The sequence below is a fragment of the Chroicocephalus ridibundus genome, chromosome 1 (genome assembly GCF_963924245.1).
Source record: "Chroicocephalus ridibundus chromosome 1, bChrRid1.1, whole genome shotgun sequence".
NCBI classification, from domain to species: Eukaryota; Metazoa; Chordata; class Aves; order Charadriiformes; family Laridae; genus Chroicocephalus; species Chroicocephalus ridibundus.
In genome coordinates, this window is record NC_086284.1 from 82,684,128 (window position 1) to 82,700,260 (window position 16,133).

Consider the following 16,133-nt stretch of genomic DNA (forward strand, 5'->3'; position numbering starts at 1 on the left):
TCCAGTACGGCTTGTGTCTTTGTGACTTAAAATATGGATTTGGTTTCACTTTTCCAAAAGACACAGTACACAGTTCCAGTAAAAGGCAGGGCAAAACACTGGTTTTGTACTATGCTAGCAACTTTTTAATAGCTAATCCTCTCTTACTGACGGCCAAATTTGCTTTGCATTTATCGCAAAAGTAGTCACTGCTCGTCATCACCACAGAGTAGCTAATGTGTTGCAAACCTTCACCTCAGCTTGCCTTCATAGTTGTGTTCATGGAACCATGCGCTCAGCCTCCTCAAACTATAAAATCACTTGCCAAGAGGTAAATATCACATGTGGTGAAGCACCTTCTATTCTCCTGTTCAGGTTCTTATCTCCTGCTCAGCCTGATGGCATCTAGAGATGCTGGAGAGTTACGCCTGGGACCAGTGTAAGCCCTATCCGCGCAGCACTATAGCCAGGGAAAGAGGTCTTCTGAAAAGCAGAGTCAGGGCCACACCGGTATCTCTTTTTTCACTGGATTGCGCCCTGCAGAATGCTGCCTTAGTTTGAATTAGTTTTTATGCCTCTGTATGACAACAGGTTGCACTACACTTCAGCCAAGAAGCTTCAGCTTCTCTCTCTGGCCCAGTAAATTGTGTATCAGCAGTGTGGTGGCCCAGGGAATACTCTGGGAAAGTACTCGGATTCCCTCATACAACTGACTTCTTGGATGAAGGCAATAGCTGTTGAATCCCACATCAAATACCTGTTTACACACAGCTCTCTGCCTCATGATTTATGCCTACGTGACTTCTTTCTTACTAAGTGGAGCACTAAGCGCATTCTAGAAATGCATCCAGTCCCTGTAAGGCAAATGGCAATTACCCTTCGGATCACTCAGAAGCACCTTCAGGAGGACTGTGTCCTTCCACTGGTCTTTTTTGAGCAGGCACACAGGTCCAGTGGACAGAGTCACCCTCTGGCAATAGGTGTTTACATTTAGATGGCACCTACCTTATAGTCTTACGGAGGGGGGTATCTGACCCTGTAAAGCTCTTCTTAAATTTGGCCAGCCTCAGAGGCATTCTACAAAAGGCAGAGTCTTGGACACAAGCCAGGTGGCCTGTATAATGTACATTTCTCAGTGTGGAGTTGAGAGAGCGACATAGTTAATACAGGCTGTGAACTGTGAACTCCTGAATATGAAAGGCCTTTTCACATTTGGGAGAACTAATTCACTCCCTAGGTATGACAAGAGCCTTCTGCGTAGATTAATCTGTAAAGACAGTCATCATCATCCATTTGCTTTGCTCTTTCTGTTAAGTTTTATCTGCTTTTCTTACCCACTGACTGCAAAAATGATCTGTTCCTCTGTTTTACCTTTACTCTAACTCCCCCATCCAGTGAGATTGCATACAAAGTCCACCGTTTTTCTGATGCCCCTGAATTTGCTCAATAGTACTACATCATTCAAATTTCTCTAGAGAGATGTTTGACTTCGAAGAGTGAAATCATGGCTTTGGCTAATCGCTGTTGTCCAGGGTCATCACTGCCTTGGGAACAGCGATGTGGTAACTGAAATGCTTGGGCCTGTAGCTTTGGGTGCAGTTTCGGGAAGGAAATACCTAGCTGTCAAGAGTTTTTATCAAAGGGTGGGAGTTACCTTCACTTTGATAAATTTTACCTCTTACCACAGATCATATATCAAAGAGCTATACAGTCATGTTCACACTTGAAATTAGACGTATGAGTCAAAACAAGATGAGACAAAGTTAGCATCATTCCTATAAATTGCAATAGGGCTTGTAATGTGTGGGGTGAAAAGGTTGAAAATCATATACTGATACTAGGTTTGAGCCAGCGCTGCTCCAGTTCCAAAAATATTACAAGACAATGATCATTAAAGGGGAAAAAAATGCAGCTAGAACATGTTGGAAACCATTACTGTCTACACATTACAAGTCACAGGAGCAGGTTTCTGCATTTTGATTGATGGCAATGAGCTCCAAGAATATATACATACACTTTGAGTATGTCTGATTTTCTGTACCTCTCAAGAACAGAAGCAACCTATATTAATCAAAGATAATAATTCCAGCCATTTCCAGGAATTTATAAAAAAAAAAAAAGGAGGAGTTAAACCCTCAGAGCCAAACATGATATGCTTATTCTGGGGAGAGAGCTGTCTATCATTTGGAAATCCATCTCATATATTGGTTGCGTCCTGTAATGTTGAGTAGAAATGAGGTAAACAATATCAAGAAAATAAACCACTTCAGTGCTAAGAATTCCTGATGGAGCATACTTTAAAGTAAAAGGCTTGTACTGATCATGTAAAGTCCAGATGTAGTGTGAAGTTCACTTCATAGTTGGAACAAAGTATGAATTATAGCTTTTGAACTTTTGAAAGTGGTCAAATATGCACCGTTGAAAAAAAAGTGTTTTCCTTTAAGTAGGATGCTATTTTTTTCTGCCCTTTTAAAATATGGATGTGCAAACTCTATTTAAGGCATTAAGTGCAAAACCACGAAATTCACCCTGCACACCAGTGGGGTGTGTTGGTCTAGAACAACACCCTCGCCACCCCCACATTCCTGGGATGTGAGTTTGTCTTTTCCTAGCTTTGTGTTCATAAATCCATTCAGCATGCCCAGATTTCCCCCACTCCAGCGAGAAGTCTGGGAACAAACATACTGCTCCAAGCCAGCTGGGGCTGTACACAGGCTGTTGACACCACTTCTTCAGGCATATAATAGAAGTTTCTGTTGTGATTCTCACAATGGAGGAAATGACATATAATCATTTGAATTCGACGGAAGTTGGATTAGTGATGTTTGTGACTGCAATGAGCTGCACGTTTATTCAGAAAAGCGTCCCAACCAAGCAAAAGTATGTGTTTGTAAAAATATTGCTTTATTGCTTACATTTTCTCCAAGGGAGCAATGTCTCAAGGAAATTAAAGTTTGCTTTGTAAACCCAACTTCCGGAACCTCAGTTACGTTAAAGATAAAAAGCCACTACTGCCTTTGCTTTCCAAAGAAAGATAATTTTTTTTTTTTTTTTTTTTTTAACAAACCTAACTCAGTGTCTACCTTGATCTTTCTGTTGTACAGAGAATGCAAGACAGCGGCAGGATGGGGTGGTGAGCAACTCCATTGTGTATTTCACTGAAGACCCCCCAGAACTGCCACCCAACAGCCCCCATCCACTGAAGCTGCGGCGTATTCTCAACCTGAGCCCTTTCACGGTCACCGACCACACGCCAATGGAGACCGTGGTAGATATTTTCCGGAAACTCGGACTCCGGCAGTGTCTTGTCACTCGCAGTGGGTGAGTAGATGCTGAGCCAAGCATGCGTAGAGAACCTCAGGAGATTTTTCTTCAGCATTAACAAAAACACTGCTTTTTCCTGTCTAAAGCCAAGTATAGACAGCAACTAATTAATCAGCACCTCTGAGACAGTCAAGAGAATATTTTGATTTGTCTATTTTGTGAATGGAAGAATAAGGGAAGTGTGCCCAGTGTCTCTCCAGGGCAGCAAAAGAAATCAGACTCAGAAATGAAATGGCCCTTGCCAAGTGTCTTGTTTCACTCTGTTCTCCCAAATCCTTAGTGTATCGTCATTTAGATAAGGTAAAGATAAATACAAAATGAACTGTTCTGACTCCCACTGTAGTTCAGTTTTCAACAGGTCTGGCAAGTAGTATTGTTTGCAGAGAACGTGCCTGTTTCTAGACATCCAGCTAGATTAGATGCTTGTGAAGATGGTGATAAAGGTGCAGGGGAGGAAAATTAATCTGTTCAGCTTTCTTTAACGGAACATGGAAAGGCATATAAACCAAAAGTCCACAAAAAAAAAGAAAAAAAGCTGAAGAATTGCGGGCAAACATGAAAATAGAAGAGTAAAAAGCTGCATTGTGTGCATTTTTGTGAAATAACATCCTGTAATTCCAATGGGATTTGAACTATTTTGAGATCATTGCTTATCTCAGGATCTAGTGGTAAGAAGAAACTTTACAATGGGATAGCAAAATCACTTTCAAATGCAGAAGATTAAAATTTAGTCTTCTGCAAAAAGTGTTTTTGTTATTCAAAGATATTGTGTATCAGCTGTTACTATTGATGCAGTGTACTCAGCATTAAGAAAATAAGAACCGTTATCAGGACATAGATTTAGGTCCTGATTTTAGGTGCCTGGATTTGGAAATTTTGATCTTGAATTCCTGCACTTACATGAAAAGAAAGGTGGAAAAAATATAACAGTGAGATAGTTTCAAAATTCAATGTCTCGTGGCCTTCAAGGACTGGATATAAAAGCCATGGAATACTGAGAGTTAGGAAATTTTTGACTCCTGGGGCCAGACATTCCATAGGCCTCATCTTTCCTGACAGATAGAATTCATTTAGGATCATATAAATGAGAAATTATCACTTAAATTTGAAGGAATTATGCTGTCCAACAGTGAGAGTTTCGGAAAGTCTGTGCTTTAGCTTAGTTCCCGTATTACTAAATGCCATGCGCTAACTCAGGGCGCTGGTGCCTTCGTTTTGTGCTGTTTGTTCTCCGCAGCCTGAGCCTAAGGAAACTCGTTACTTTGTCGTACAAAGCGTCAGTCGTTGTAGCTCCTCCCTCAGTCATGTTCCCAACAAAAAGAGATAACAACCCAAGGTATTTAACTTAATGAACATGGCTGCAGTAGTAAAAATACATGACATGAGAATGCTTTTTATGAAAGATAATAACTGAGGAATGGATGGGATGGACAGTGTTATATGGAAGCACTCACAAAATGTCCCTGCAGCTGAACAGGGGAAAAAACTGCATGATCTATGAGATGATTGTTGACCTTTCCTTTCCTTTTCTCCTCTAGGAGGCTGCTGGGTATCATAACTAAAAAGGATGTATTAAGACATATGGCTCAAATGGCAAACCAGGACCCTGAATCTATCATGTTTAACTAGACTGGTAAAGGAAGAGGAAAGTAACCCCAAAGGAATCCCTTCTAGATTAACACAAAGGCTACGTTCAGTGTTTCATTTTGTTTAAAGGGAAAATGTGGTGTGTATGAGGAATGGCCCAATATGCCTCTGACAGAGGGATTGAATGCAGGGTGGCACTTATTTAATGAGGAAGGCAGTTTAGAAGCTCTGAGCAGCTGCAGACATCAAGCTGTGTTTCCTTAATGAGATTGCCAACAGCTCAATTGGAGAGTCGGTGGGTGTAAGTGATGTGGTGCTTAAAGACAAAGAGCCAGGAGCACCAGTGGGATGCGTCAATGTTCGCAGTAACTCATGAGGCAGGTGTGAACACTAGCAGGCACTTTTATATATAAGCTGTTAACAGATATAAAGATTTGTGATCCAAAATAGAGAGTGTGTCTGAACAACTTCAGTTTTTTTCGTTACCGGAATCATGGCTATTTATTTGCTACTGAATCATAACATTTTTGTGAGGGAAAATACTGTCATATTTTAAAATGAAAAATGTTGTCATCTTCCTTTATTTTTGTAAAAGTTAAGTGAACCAGGACTGGAGTTAAATGAGCAAGAACACACTTCAACTCACTTCTGCTCCCTGCTTTAGTCCTTTGAATTTTATACAGTTTAGCATTTCTGTCAATCAGCTTCCCTTTATTAATGTTGAAATGTGACTTATTTGTAAGAACCTATTATTTCTCTATGCAATTTTGCATACAGGTACTGTAATATTTAGTATTATGTGGTTTGTTGTGACAACAGGAAAAAAACATAGAAGCTCATGGAGGAATTTTCAAAGGCACTAAAGGGAGACTGGTATCCAGCTCTCATCGATGTTAGGGACAAGAGACTGAATCCCTCACCTGTCTCCCCTTGTGTACGTCGTCATTTTTCATGATCTAATGAAGTTCTGCATTGATTCCTGATTCTCCATGTAGTTCCTTTTGGTCATTGCTATTTCTTGGCATTTGTCTGCACCTGCCAAGAGATTGTTGAAGTTTATTTATCAGCCACAAATGTTTATTCTTAGCAGATCTACTCTTTATGCATCTGCCAGTCACAGGACTGTGGAATCTATGGATAGCCAATAGGCCCCTTGGATAAGGCCAAAGGGACTGAATGCAAACAACAATAGCAAAGCTGTAATTATAGATCTGCTTGCAGCAAGAACACAAGATTTAACAGCCCCCGGTAGGGACCTCCAAGCCACTCAGGTAAAAATGCTAAATTTTCCTAAACCCTTGTTGTGATCCTATGTAAGGTGCACAGACTCAATGTTGTCTGTGTTAATATACTAGCACTTTAGTCAATACTACAGAAGACCAAATTCTACTCTTAGTAACACGTGATCCACACTGCCCAGTGTTTGTTTTATAAGTAAAAGCTTAGAGACTGGAGAGAGGTTGCATCCTAATTTAGATGCCCTGAATCCTCTTCAAGACCCTCTTAGAGTCTGGACCCTTCATTTGGGCATCTAAGACCTCTGGTATTTTTGTTCAAACTCATACAGAAGCCGGAAGCTCAAGGCCATTGTGTCCAGATGGTTTTCCTGGGCAGAGATGATGGCAGTCCTTTCATGCCAGAAGAGCCTGTTGCTCCAGACAAAAATTAGACTGTTGATCCAACGTGTAGGCAACGTGCATGATCACTGTGTCCCTGAGCTGAGACAACTAGCCAGGTACACCCTAAGTTAGATGCCCAAAGTTACATGTCACAAATTCCTCCTCTTATCTCCGGTGACCCTGCTTCCTTCTGGCATGTGTCCCACTGCATTCACACAAAGTATGGTCCAAATTGTTTAAGTAAAAGAAACGGAAGTAAAGGGATAATTCTAATCTGCTAAGTACTCCATTTAACAATAGTGTTTGCAACAGACTGACATAAATATATGTAGCTCTGGCCAAAGCCCATAAATGTTTCAGTGTATACTTTTTGTTAACTGAACATCTGCAGAACAATGTATTATTAAAGGGATATTGTCAAAACTATGTAAACTATAGAACGGAGCAACTCTTTCCCTCTGAAAATAGGAAACACAGCATAATATTGTTGTTTCTTCTATTTTTCTGTGAAGCTATCATCAGCCAGACTCATAAAAAACCATCCAAGTCAACAACCAAGCTCATAAACATTGGATTCCCTCATTTGAACACAGATGCCATAGTAAAATCAGTGCATTCACACAACTAAATCCAAAAGGGGCTTGGTACCAATGTCAGTTCCTACCCAAAACTAGAATCTAGGGGATTTAGACTAAGATAAATGGGCTGACTTTTGAGGGAATCTTGTTCTGAAAATAAAACTGAAGGACTGTGTTCTACTTTTCACTTTTATAGCTGTTAATGTGAATGCATACATGTTTGATGAACACTTTCTCCATCTTCCTTTATGTTCACATAGGAAGCAAGTGTGCGTATTCTCCCCACTTGGACATTAAAATACTGCTTTCGCTCATAAACCGAGAGAAATAAATTTAAAAGTGAATTTATCCGCTATTTGAAATCAAACTGAAGGCTTCGTGTGTGTCAGGGAAAAAGAGAGATCTACAGCCTTCTCTGTTAGCCAACAAATTTTCAGTCCATGCTGCATTAGTACATAGCCCATGCTGAGGAGCATTGATAGTACTGAAGGCAATGTTTGCTAACAGGACCCAGGATGGTATATCAACACTGAAAAAATTGTTATTCCTGCACAAAAGACAAAGAGTCACCTAACTAAGGTTAAACTAGCCATGAATACAAACTCACTTGGGTATTGTCCTGGGTTATCAGCTTAAACTCAGTTTGTGGCTATGCATAGGCATAAACTTTGGTGGCTAATTCCCATTAATACCCAGAGGCCTGATCCACCAAAACCAACAGTCAGCCCTGTGACAGCTTGTCACCTCGTCTTATCAGACTGCATATGAGAAGCCCTCAGGACTTAAGAACAGGATCCATAAAACCAGCATGTTTGTAAGAAACAACAACAGAAGGCACTGAGATTTAGACACTTATTGTGGGTGCAGTTTGACCCTGAGAGTACCCCTCAGCAGAAGGCAGGTAAATGGGGGTCCTGCTTTTTTCTATCAAACGCGTTCCTCTTCAGATGGAATGGTTTAAATATCTAAGGGGTCAAGGAAAAAAGCTTTGGATGTGTAACTGTACGTGAGTGGTTAGACTGCTGCTCCTTGTTCCAGTGTCCGTTCAAAATACATTAAACCCCCTTAGAGCAGGGACTGATATCTAGCTCTCCAGAAATGGCATAGCCATAGCTAACTCCAGTTGCTTGGCATTATCAAGGCTGAGGTGATGCTAGAATGACAAGACAGGTTTTGAAACTGGCCAGGCTTTGCTAATTAGAAAACTTAGCACTTCAGACACTTCCAGAGACAGTAGTTGTCTGTAAGTCTTTCTGTTGAACTTCCTCCATGCTACAGTCTTTGTTGCTCTTTTAGCTTGAGTGGCTGAATGGGGAACACTCTTAATATAAATTAGTAACATGCTTTTCTCAAAAAATGTAGTTCTGATGTAATGATTTAATGTATTTCCCCGTAACAAGCCCATTATCAGTCACTGTTTTCCATCTGTATTCCCAAATATGTTTCAGAAGTTTCTGAACAGACTCCAAGAGGCATAGATCTCAGCCTTAAGTATTTATTTGAATTTTTAGAGCTCAAGATAGTCACGTAGCCTGATCAATCTGGGAGTTACATAAGTAATTTAGTATATAGTGCTCACTTTATGCAACCTCTGTTAAATCCTCATGTTCAAGCCGTTGGACTTCGATGATGTCAAACTAAACAAAAGAACAAAAGTCTTCGGATGATGCAAGTTCAGTATTGTACCTTTGTTTTGCATGAAGTGTTCAGTTACATTCAGCTTCTGATGTGTACTTGAAGCAATCTGTACCAGACAGTTTATTACTAAAGTACAGAACATGGATGACATTAGCCAGACCCTTTGGCTGTCACAGTGATACTAATTATTAATTTTTATGCTTTGAGGATGCAGAAAAAGAATGTTTAAGAATTACAGGAGACCCACTGATTCTGTGTTGGAATGACACTATAATTATGAATATTGTTTTGGTGTTTGTTTTTTTTTTTTAAATGTAGAAAACAGTACATATGTTGCACCTTATAAAAAATGATGTTTGAACTCTATTTTTTAAATAAAACTGACTTACAGTACTGGAAACATTTCTTGAACATCTTATTAATTGGAAAAGTATTTCATTTAATATCTCTGTATGATTTTGATGTTTCCTTTTCCCACCTACAGGGATAACTCAAGCCTGATGAATGATTTAGGATATCTAATTCAGTTATCGGCTAGCTAATATTAAGTAGGGAGTTAGTGAAGTTCATGCAGTGGACTTCAGGGCATCAGCCTTGACTGTTGTCTGTTTTATTTTCCAAGAGAAATGTTTTTTATTTCAGCATCATAAATCCTTTATTAAAGAAATCTAAAAGAGAAGAAAAAAGAATTCTCCTACCAGGTTGTTCTGTTTACAATAACCATGAAACTTCTTTAAAGCTAGATGTTGCAAAGCCCTTATGATTTCAGTTTTTGTATATATTTTTTCACTTGCACTTTTTACTTCAGAGCTTAAGCTCAATGACCGAAAACAGCAGGTTCGATCATGCCCATTTAATTGGATGAAACATCCCTTAAATCTCTGTCAGAGGCTAACTTTTAAGTAGTAGCAAAGAATATGGGCTTCATCCTGATTAACATACTAACCAAGCAAGTAGAAAGGCACTACAGCTTTGTGCAAATGAGGTTTTAATCAGTGGTTTATCCAAAAAGAAGCATTACAGATTTCAAGACTTGCTCCAGAGAACAAGTTGATACATCAGCAATACCTTAGATTAAATTCCAGAAGCTGGTGCTGGAGTTCTAGGGCCTCTAGCTTCTTCCATGGATTGCTGTGGCCTTAACATGGCCCAGTGCGCGCACTGAAACACCAGGAGACGTGAGGCGTGCAGCAAGTTAAGTAAGTAGTAATGGTTCCCTGTAGTCTGTAGTTGGTCATGAGGGACTGAGCCTTAGACCTACCCGTCACCACGTGGGATGGCACAGCTGGGAAATGGAAGAGAAAATGTTGAATGGATGCCTCTCAGCTGCCTGTTTCTGCTATGCACCATGTATCCTGGCCTAAGTGATCATTTTGTCTAAATCAACTATCCTATTGCCACCCACGTGCCTTTTCGCTCCGTTAGGAGGCCCTTCCTCCCCAGGCAACATCCCCTTCCTACAAGCAACATTATTTCCCTGTGTTGTCCTTCTCCTCTACTCCAAACGCGATCTTAATTCCAAGTCCTCCCCACAGTGGTGGCCCGGATGCTCACGAAGCACAGTCTTATAGGCACCTGTGGTGGATGGGCCCCTTTCACAGCACATGGGATTTTGTATTGCTCCTTGCTGGAGGACACGGCAAACACGGTGTTACTGGCCCTAGTACGCTGCACTGAGTTTTTTGATTGGTTTTTGGCTTGCTATCTTAATGCAATACCAAAAAGATGGACTTTTCAGAAAAATAGCTGCTGCATTTGCACAGATCAATCTATAGGTGTTCACTATCTCAACCAGTAAGTAGTGACCTCACGGTGAAGGCAGCAAGGAGCTGGGACACGACTGTGAGAACTGCACCCTGAAGCAGTTATGGGCTCTTAGGCAGAATGAGACAGGAATTGCTGACCTGTAGCTGCAGCATTTGGTCAACTCTGCATCCCTCCTTTAATCTTTCTTGCATTCTGAGCATAATTAATACGCTCAGTTTGAGCACATTACAAGCACAGTTTGAGCACAGTTAATGACTTCAACCCTGCTATCCTCAGCATTATCTCGTATAGTCAGGGTCAAAACAATCTGAGTGTTCCTACAGATACAGTGCTTTCCCCAGCCACAGCAGTTAACTGGTTAGGAAGACACTACCATATGTAACAGCCAGATTGGGGAGAGTCGGTATTTGGCACTTCTTCAGCTGTGTTTCATTTGAGAAATGATTCTACAGCCTGAACAATCAGTGCACGGATCTTTGTGGGGATTTGCAAAGCCCCCACGGTCTGTTCCTGGCTTGCACAGCATTTGGAGCGATGTCTGCATGGGCCAGCCGTCATCACAGAGAGCACATACTCTACAGATTAACCAGCCTTTCTTAATCCACAAAGATTCAGTAAAGGGCACAGAAATAACGCGCAGATTGCTTAGGAAACTAGACAGCTGACCCTTTTAGCTCAGGAGAGTTGCTTTGTTGTCTCAAATTTATGTCCACGGAGGCATCTAACTCCCAGGAGGACCATCGCCTGTGAAGTGCTCACCGGCTAGCTGCACCACTAGGAAGGAGCAATACCTAAAATTAAGCTAAAATCATATGTGTTTCTATTGAGTCCAACCAATGTTATCATTTTTCTTTGCTAATGTATTCTCAAAGACAACTTTTCCCCCCTTTGAAGTAAGCTCGCTCTTTCAACAGTTGCTAGTGAGAACTGGACTGTGACTGTGCTGCACGCAATTGGATGTGGAGTGCTGCAGGGCTGGTGGGTCAAACATTAGCTGAGGGTTTCTCCTTTGAAGAATGCAGTAGAAATGAGTGGCTGCAATAGTTGTGCCATGAGAAAGGACCATTCTAAATAATTAAAGTGAGACGACTACAGACAAACATAACTGTAGTTCTCTACTTATAAAAATTGCCACCAGGTAACAGGTGGCATTTACATACTATGAAGCCTTACGATTTCTAAAAATGTATTTATGTTTAGATCATTACCAAAGTTGTCTTTTGCCTAGAGAAAAATTTTCCTCGCTGAACTATCAGGTAAGTTAACCATTAGGCACCAAAATCTCTGAATGAATTAGAGGGGACAGACTCTTGAAGTCTCCAAACCTGTGAAAAGAGGCTGTGAAAAGAGCTCTGCTGCGATTCAGAGATGAGGGAGAAGGACACAAACTCTGCCAAAGCCCCCAGAATGGCCCCTCAGTCAGCACTGAGTTCCAGAAAAAAACAAAGCATGAGAGGTGCCATCACCAGCCCTGACATTTTTCACAGTAGCCTCATGGTTAGAGGCTCTGGGGATCTGGCAGGGCTGGGGTCCAGTTATGACGTTAGGTAAATGTCCTAATTCCCATAATACAGGCTCGTCTAAGTGTTGAGTGGCACCTGACCTCCTGGTGTGAGCACAGCTCACTTCCTTATGCCAGTGCAGCATCCTCTTTGCTAACTGCTGCTCTGGGTGGCTCTCTGGGAAACCAAAAGGAGCATTGCCCTACAAACATTTGTAAACTTCTCCTTAAGGATGTCTCAGCTGTCTATTCTGAGTGATGTTGAGACGCAGACTGTGTATCTTGATTTTTATAGGGAACTTGCGCTCTTATGTATACTCTCATAATTACCATACTGGGGTGGGGGGCTGGGGGGCGGTGTCCATTGTGTTTTAATGCATTGCTATAGCCTGAGCACAGTACTTGGCTTCATGAAAGTGGAGTCACAAGAACAGAATGGACAAAGTCTGAGTTTGCCTCTGTAAAATTCCTCACTCTTGAAAACCTTGTTTTCCAGACTGCTAAACAGTTGGTTCACGGTTTCAGATTCCTTAAGGTATTTCATTGGCACAGAATATTCAAATGGTTGAAAAAAAAACCCCAACAAAAACAAAGCCAAAGAGCAGAATATCTAACATCCATTTGTCATTTCCCAGGATATTTAATCTTCATCTATGCAGCCACTGCTTGAGATCAATCATCATTTGGCTTATTCACCTCTATCCTACATTTAAGCACCTGTTTTGTCATATTATTTATTCATTTATTCAATTAACTAATTCAAGTGGTACCATAATTAGCGGTAGCACAGAAGTATAAACACAGTCTGGCTGAAGCTTTTCCAGGTCACGGATATTCAACATTGAATCTGAGTTATGCTTTGGCCACGTCTCAACCTTTAAGCAATGCTACCACAAAGCACTAGTCACAGGAGCACAAGGAATAAGTCATGATCTCCGCTGCACCTCTCCTTTCCAAGCCTGAGGGAACGTACATGAAACCATTCCCTTTCTCTCTGCCAAGCCAGGTTTGGGCAATAGAAATCCCTGCCCTTTCAACAGCTACAGCAACTCCTGTTTAGCAAACCTCGCTGTGCCAGACTGCCTCCTTCCAGATACACAGGCACCGCTCCAAGAGTAACAGTTTTCCCTCTGCGTAACGATAACCAGGTAGGGCAGGTAACTAACTCACTCCCCCCATCTCCCTCCTCCTTTTCTCACTTCCCTGCTCTGCTCCGAACACTTCTGCCTTTCTCCTCGTTCAGCCTCCAGTCACAGCCCACCCTGCCTCCCCGCTGCAGCTTTTCCGTAATAACCCAAAAAAACCCCAAACCCCAAACAAACCAACACATCTGTTCTTTCTGTTGAAGTGGGACCACTGTGCAGAATGCAAATTTGCCAGGGACAAAGTCATTAACTAAGCAATAGTCTAGTTCTTAGCATTATTTCCACTGAATAAACATTCAGTGCTGGTGAATTGCAAAAGACAAGCTGTTGAGGGACCAGGACCAGAAGCCAGCTTGCTCGTCTGACGGCCTGGTACATACAGACCACAGTAATAGACTCCTTCTCATTTGCTGTTCTTCTGACCCCATGTTATGATTTTAGCTTCTCGGTGTTCAAGCTTCAACAACATGGGGGAAGAGGGAGAGTTATTGCTTTGCCAGTATCCCTTTTTCCCAGGAGAATGCCCCATTCATGAGGCTATGAAGTATTTTGCCTCTCTTACTGAAGCTGTTTCATTCTCCATGAGCATATTCATTAGGCCAGGGAAGAAAACAGCCGCCTTAGCAGTGCTTAGATTTGTAGAGAGGCAAGAACTGAACCCCAAGCTCCTGTCTCCCCGTGTCAAAACCATCGAGATGTTTGTGTTCGAGAGGAAAATCTGTGTGTGCAGGGAAACAAGGGAACTGTGAGAAGTGGCTGGTGTAAGCGCCAAACCCCGACGTTGTGAAATCCAGATGGACATTCAGCCCAGAATAAGACCTGTGGAGAGGCAAGGTTTAATGTACATCCATCCTCCATGTTTCTAACAAGCAGCACCCCGCCGAGAAGACCAGTTTCTGCAGTTTCTGTTGTAGGCACCCTGAGTTATACTAGACTTTCTATAGTATACATGAGCCCTTTACATCATCCCCTTAACACTGACATCCTCCCCAGTGCAAAAACCTCCACAGCTGTGATAGACGTGGAGGGACCGAGGGGCGAGACTAAAATGTTTTGCTAGCGCAAAGGGACATGTTGGACCACACGCAGCTGCCTGGTGGCCACCCCCTCACAGACAAGTACGGGATCTGCTCTTCTGTGGATCATGCAATGTGGCTCTGCAAAAGAGCGAGCCCTCTCTTCCCACCCTCTTATGGAAGTTTACTCTTTCTTAAATGGAGAATTGCAACTCACTATTGACACAAGGTGAGGGACAAGAAACAAACGGTTGACCCTTTCCACCCCTACCAGAGTACTGTCTTCATCCTGTATGCTCTCCTGGCAATATTTTTATGTTCTCTTGGTTCCTGGCACAAATAGACACCACCCCCCACCCCCCTTCCCTCAGCAAAGCCTGACCTGTACCACTCCCTTCCCTTGAACCACACCAAGCATGGAAACACCAGGTACTCTTCTCTACCTAGAGTGACATGCAAACAGCAGTTAGAGCAGCAGCATGGACACCTCCTCCCCAGCACAGCCAGAGGCCACCGCAGCCACCACCTCCTCCCATCTCCGTTGTCCAGGTTGCTTTAGGGCTCTGGGAACAGAAATGCCCAGAGGAAAAGGTGGAGAGCTGCGATACTTGGCTGAGGATCCTCCCTGTTGGGACTGACCTTTTAGTTGGCCCTCAGAAGATCTGGCTGGCCATTTCCTTCCCACTGCTCCTTCCTTCTAAGCTCACAGCTTGTCAGGGGAGAAGTGCTCTTGGAGTAACTGCATTGCACTACACGGCTGTACCAGGAATCACAGTTAGCTTATTTTCTTACAGATGCACACAGTCTGCCTTTCCCAGAATAATGGGAAACCCACTCCACCGTTACACCTACCACAGCTCCATCTGCACCGGGCACGATGGGCTGGCAGTTTATAACAACAGCTAGCCACCATCTATCCTCTTATCCTTCCTGCAGCATCAAAAGCGCCCCACAATCGTCTTCACATTCTGTGAGCATCAAAGAGAAAAATCTTATCAGTTACAAGGGTATTCAAGTACTAGAGGATATTTGAGAGAGGCCAGCATCCCTGGATGCCCAAGGAGAACCAGCATGAGGAGAACCCTCTGACCCAGCAGACGGTGTCTTTGGTCCCCCCACAAGACGCCCAGGCAAGTGCACCCTCCACCCGCTGCTCGGCGTATTGTGTCATCCACCGGCTCTACATTCAGCCACAATATTTATTAATCGGTGTCAGGATACTGAGCAGGGATTTAATGGAATGGCTCCAGGTGAGGGCGGCCACTAGGTGGCATTCAAACCCTCGGCATGGCCGCAGCGCTGGTCCCACCAGCCACGCACAGGCTGACAAAGGCCACTGGGGTGTCCCTGCTGTCCGCTGGCTTCTGGCTCTTGTAGGAAACAAAGCTGTTTAATTGTTTGCTCTAAACGTGTAGTTTTTTCTCATGAATTTTCTTAGATATGCCAATTAAAAGCTAATAATTATTTGTGGCGTTTTTTTTTTTTTTTTTTTTAGCTTGATATAGTGATACTCTGGAGGGAAAGGGAAGGGAAAGGAAGTGGAAAGAAAGAAAGAAACCTTTTTCTTTGTTTGGACTGTTTGGCAGGGCTAAAGCACAACTGTCTGCTTTGGCTTCTTAAACCACGTATCACATCTGTAAAAACATAGTGGCAAAAGGAGGAAAAAATAATCTGCACTGCTTTCCTGGTGATTTCTGTGAGGCTTTCATGTAACCAATACATTTTCATTAATTATGCATTTAGGTCACAGGAAGAGTTGGAAGAAGGAATTCCTTTGCCATTTCAAAGTTGCTGTCAGGGAGAAAATATAGCCAAGCTGATGGAGCTAGAAGAAACGCAGTTTTGTTCTTCTGTCCTGATATTTTTCTTCTCCACTTTCTTTACTGTCATCCCTATTTGCATAAGCATTTCCCCTGGCATAGCGAAGTCTGTGTAGGGAATGCAGAGAGGCCCTTAGAGCACGGAAATCTCTTATTTTG

The 16,133-nt window shown here is 42.4% G+C and overlaps 1 protein-coding gene across 1 annotated transcript in view; it reads left to right on the forward strand.

Moving 5' to 3' along the window:
• The window catches only part of CLCN4 (chloride voltage-gated channel 4), a 46,299-nt gene extending 37,184 nt beyond the window's left edge, over window positions 1-9,115 (forward strand). The window contains exons 11-12 of the mRNA XM_063341438.1: window positions 3,084-3,300; window positions 4,842-9,115. Coding sequence (XP_063197508.1) covers window positions 3,084-3,300; window positions 4,842-4,932 — 308 coding nt within the window. The 3' untranslated portion in view covers window positions 4,933-9,115. The remainder of the gene's footprint in view (window positions 1-3,083; window positions 3,301-4,841) is intronic.
• The last annotated feature ends 7,018 nt before the right edge of the window (window positions 9,116-16,133 follow it).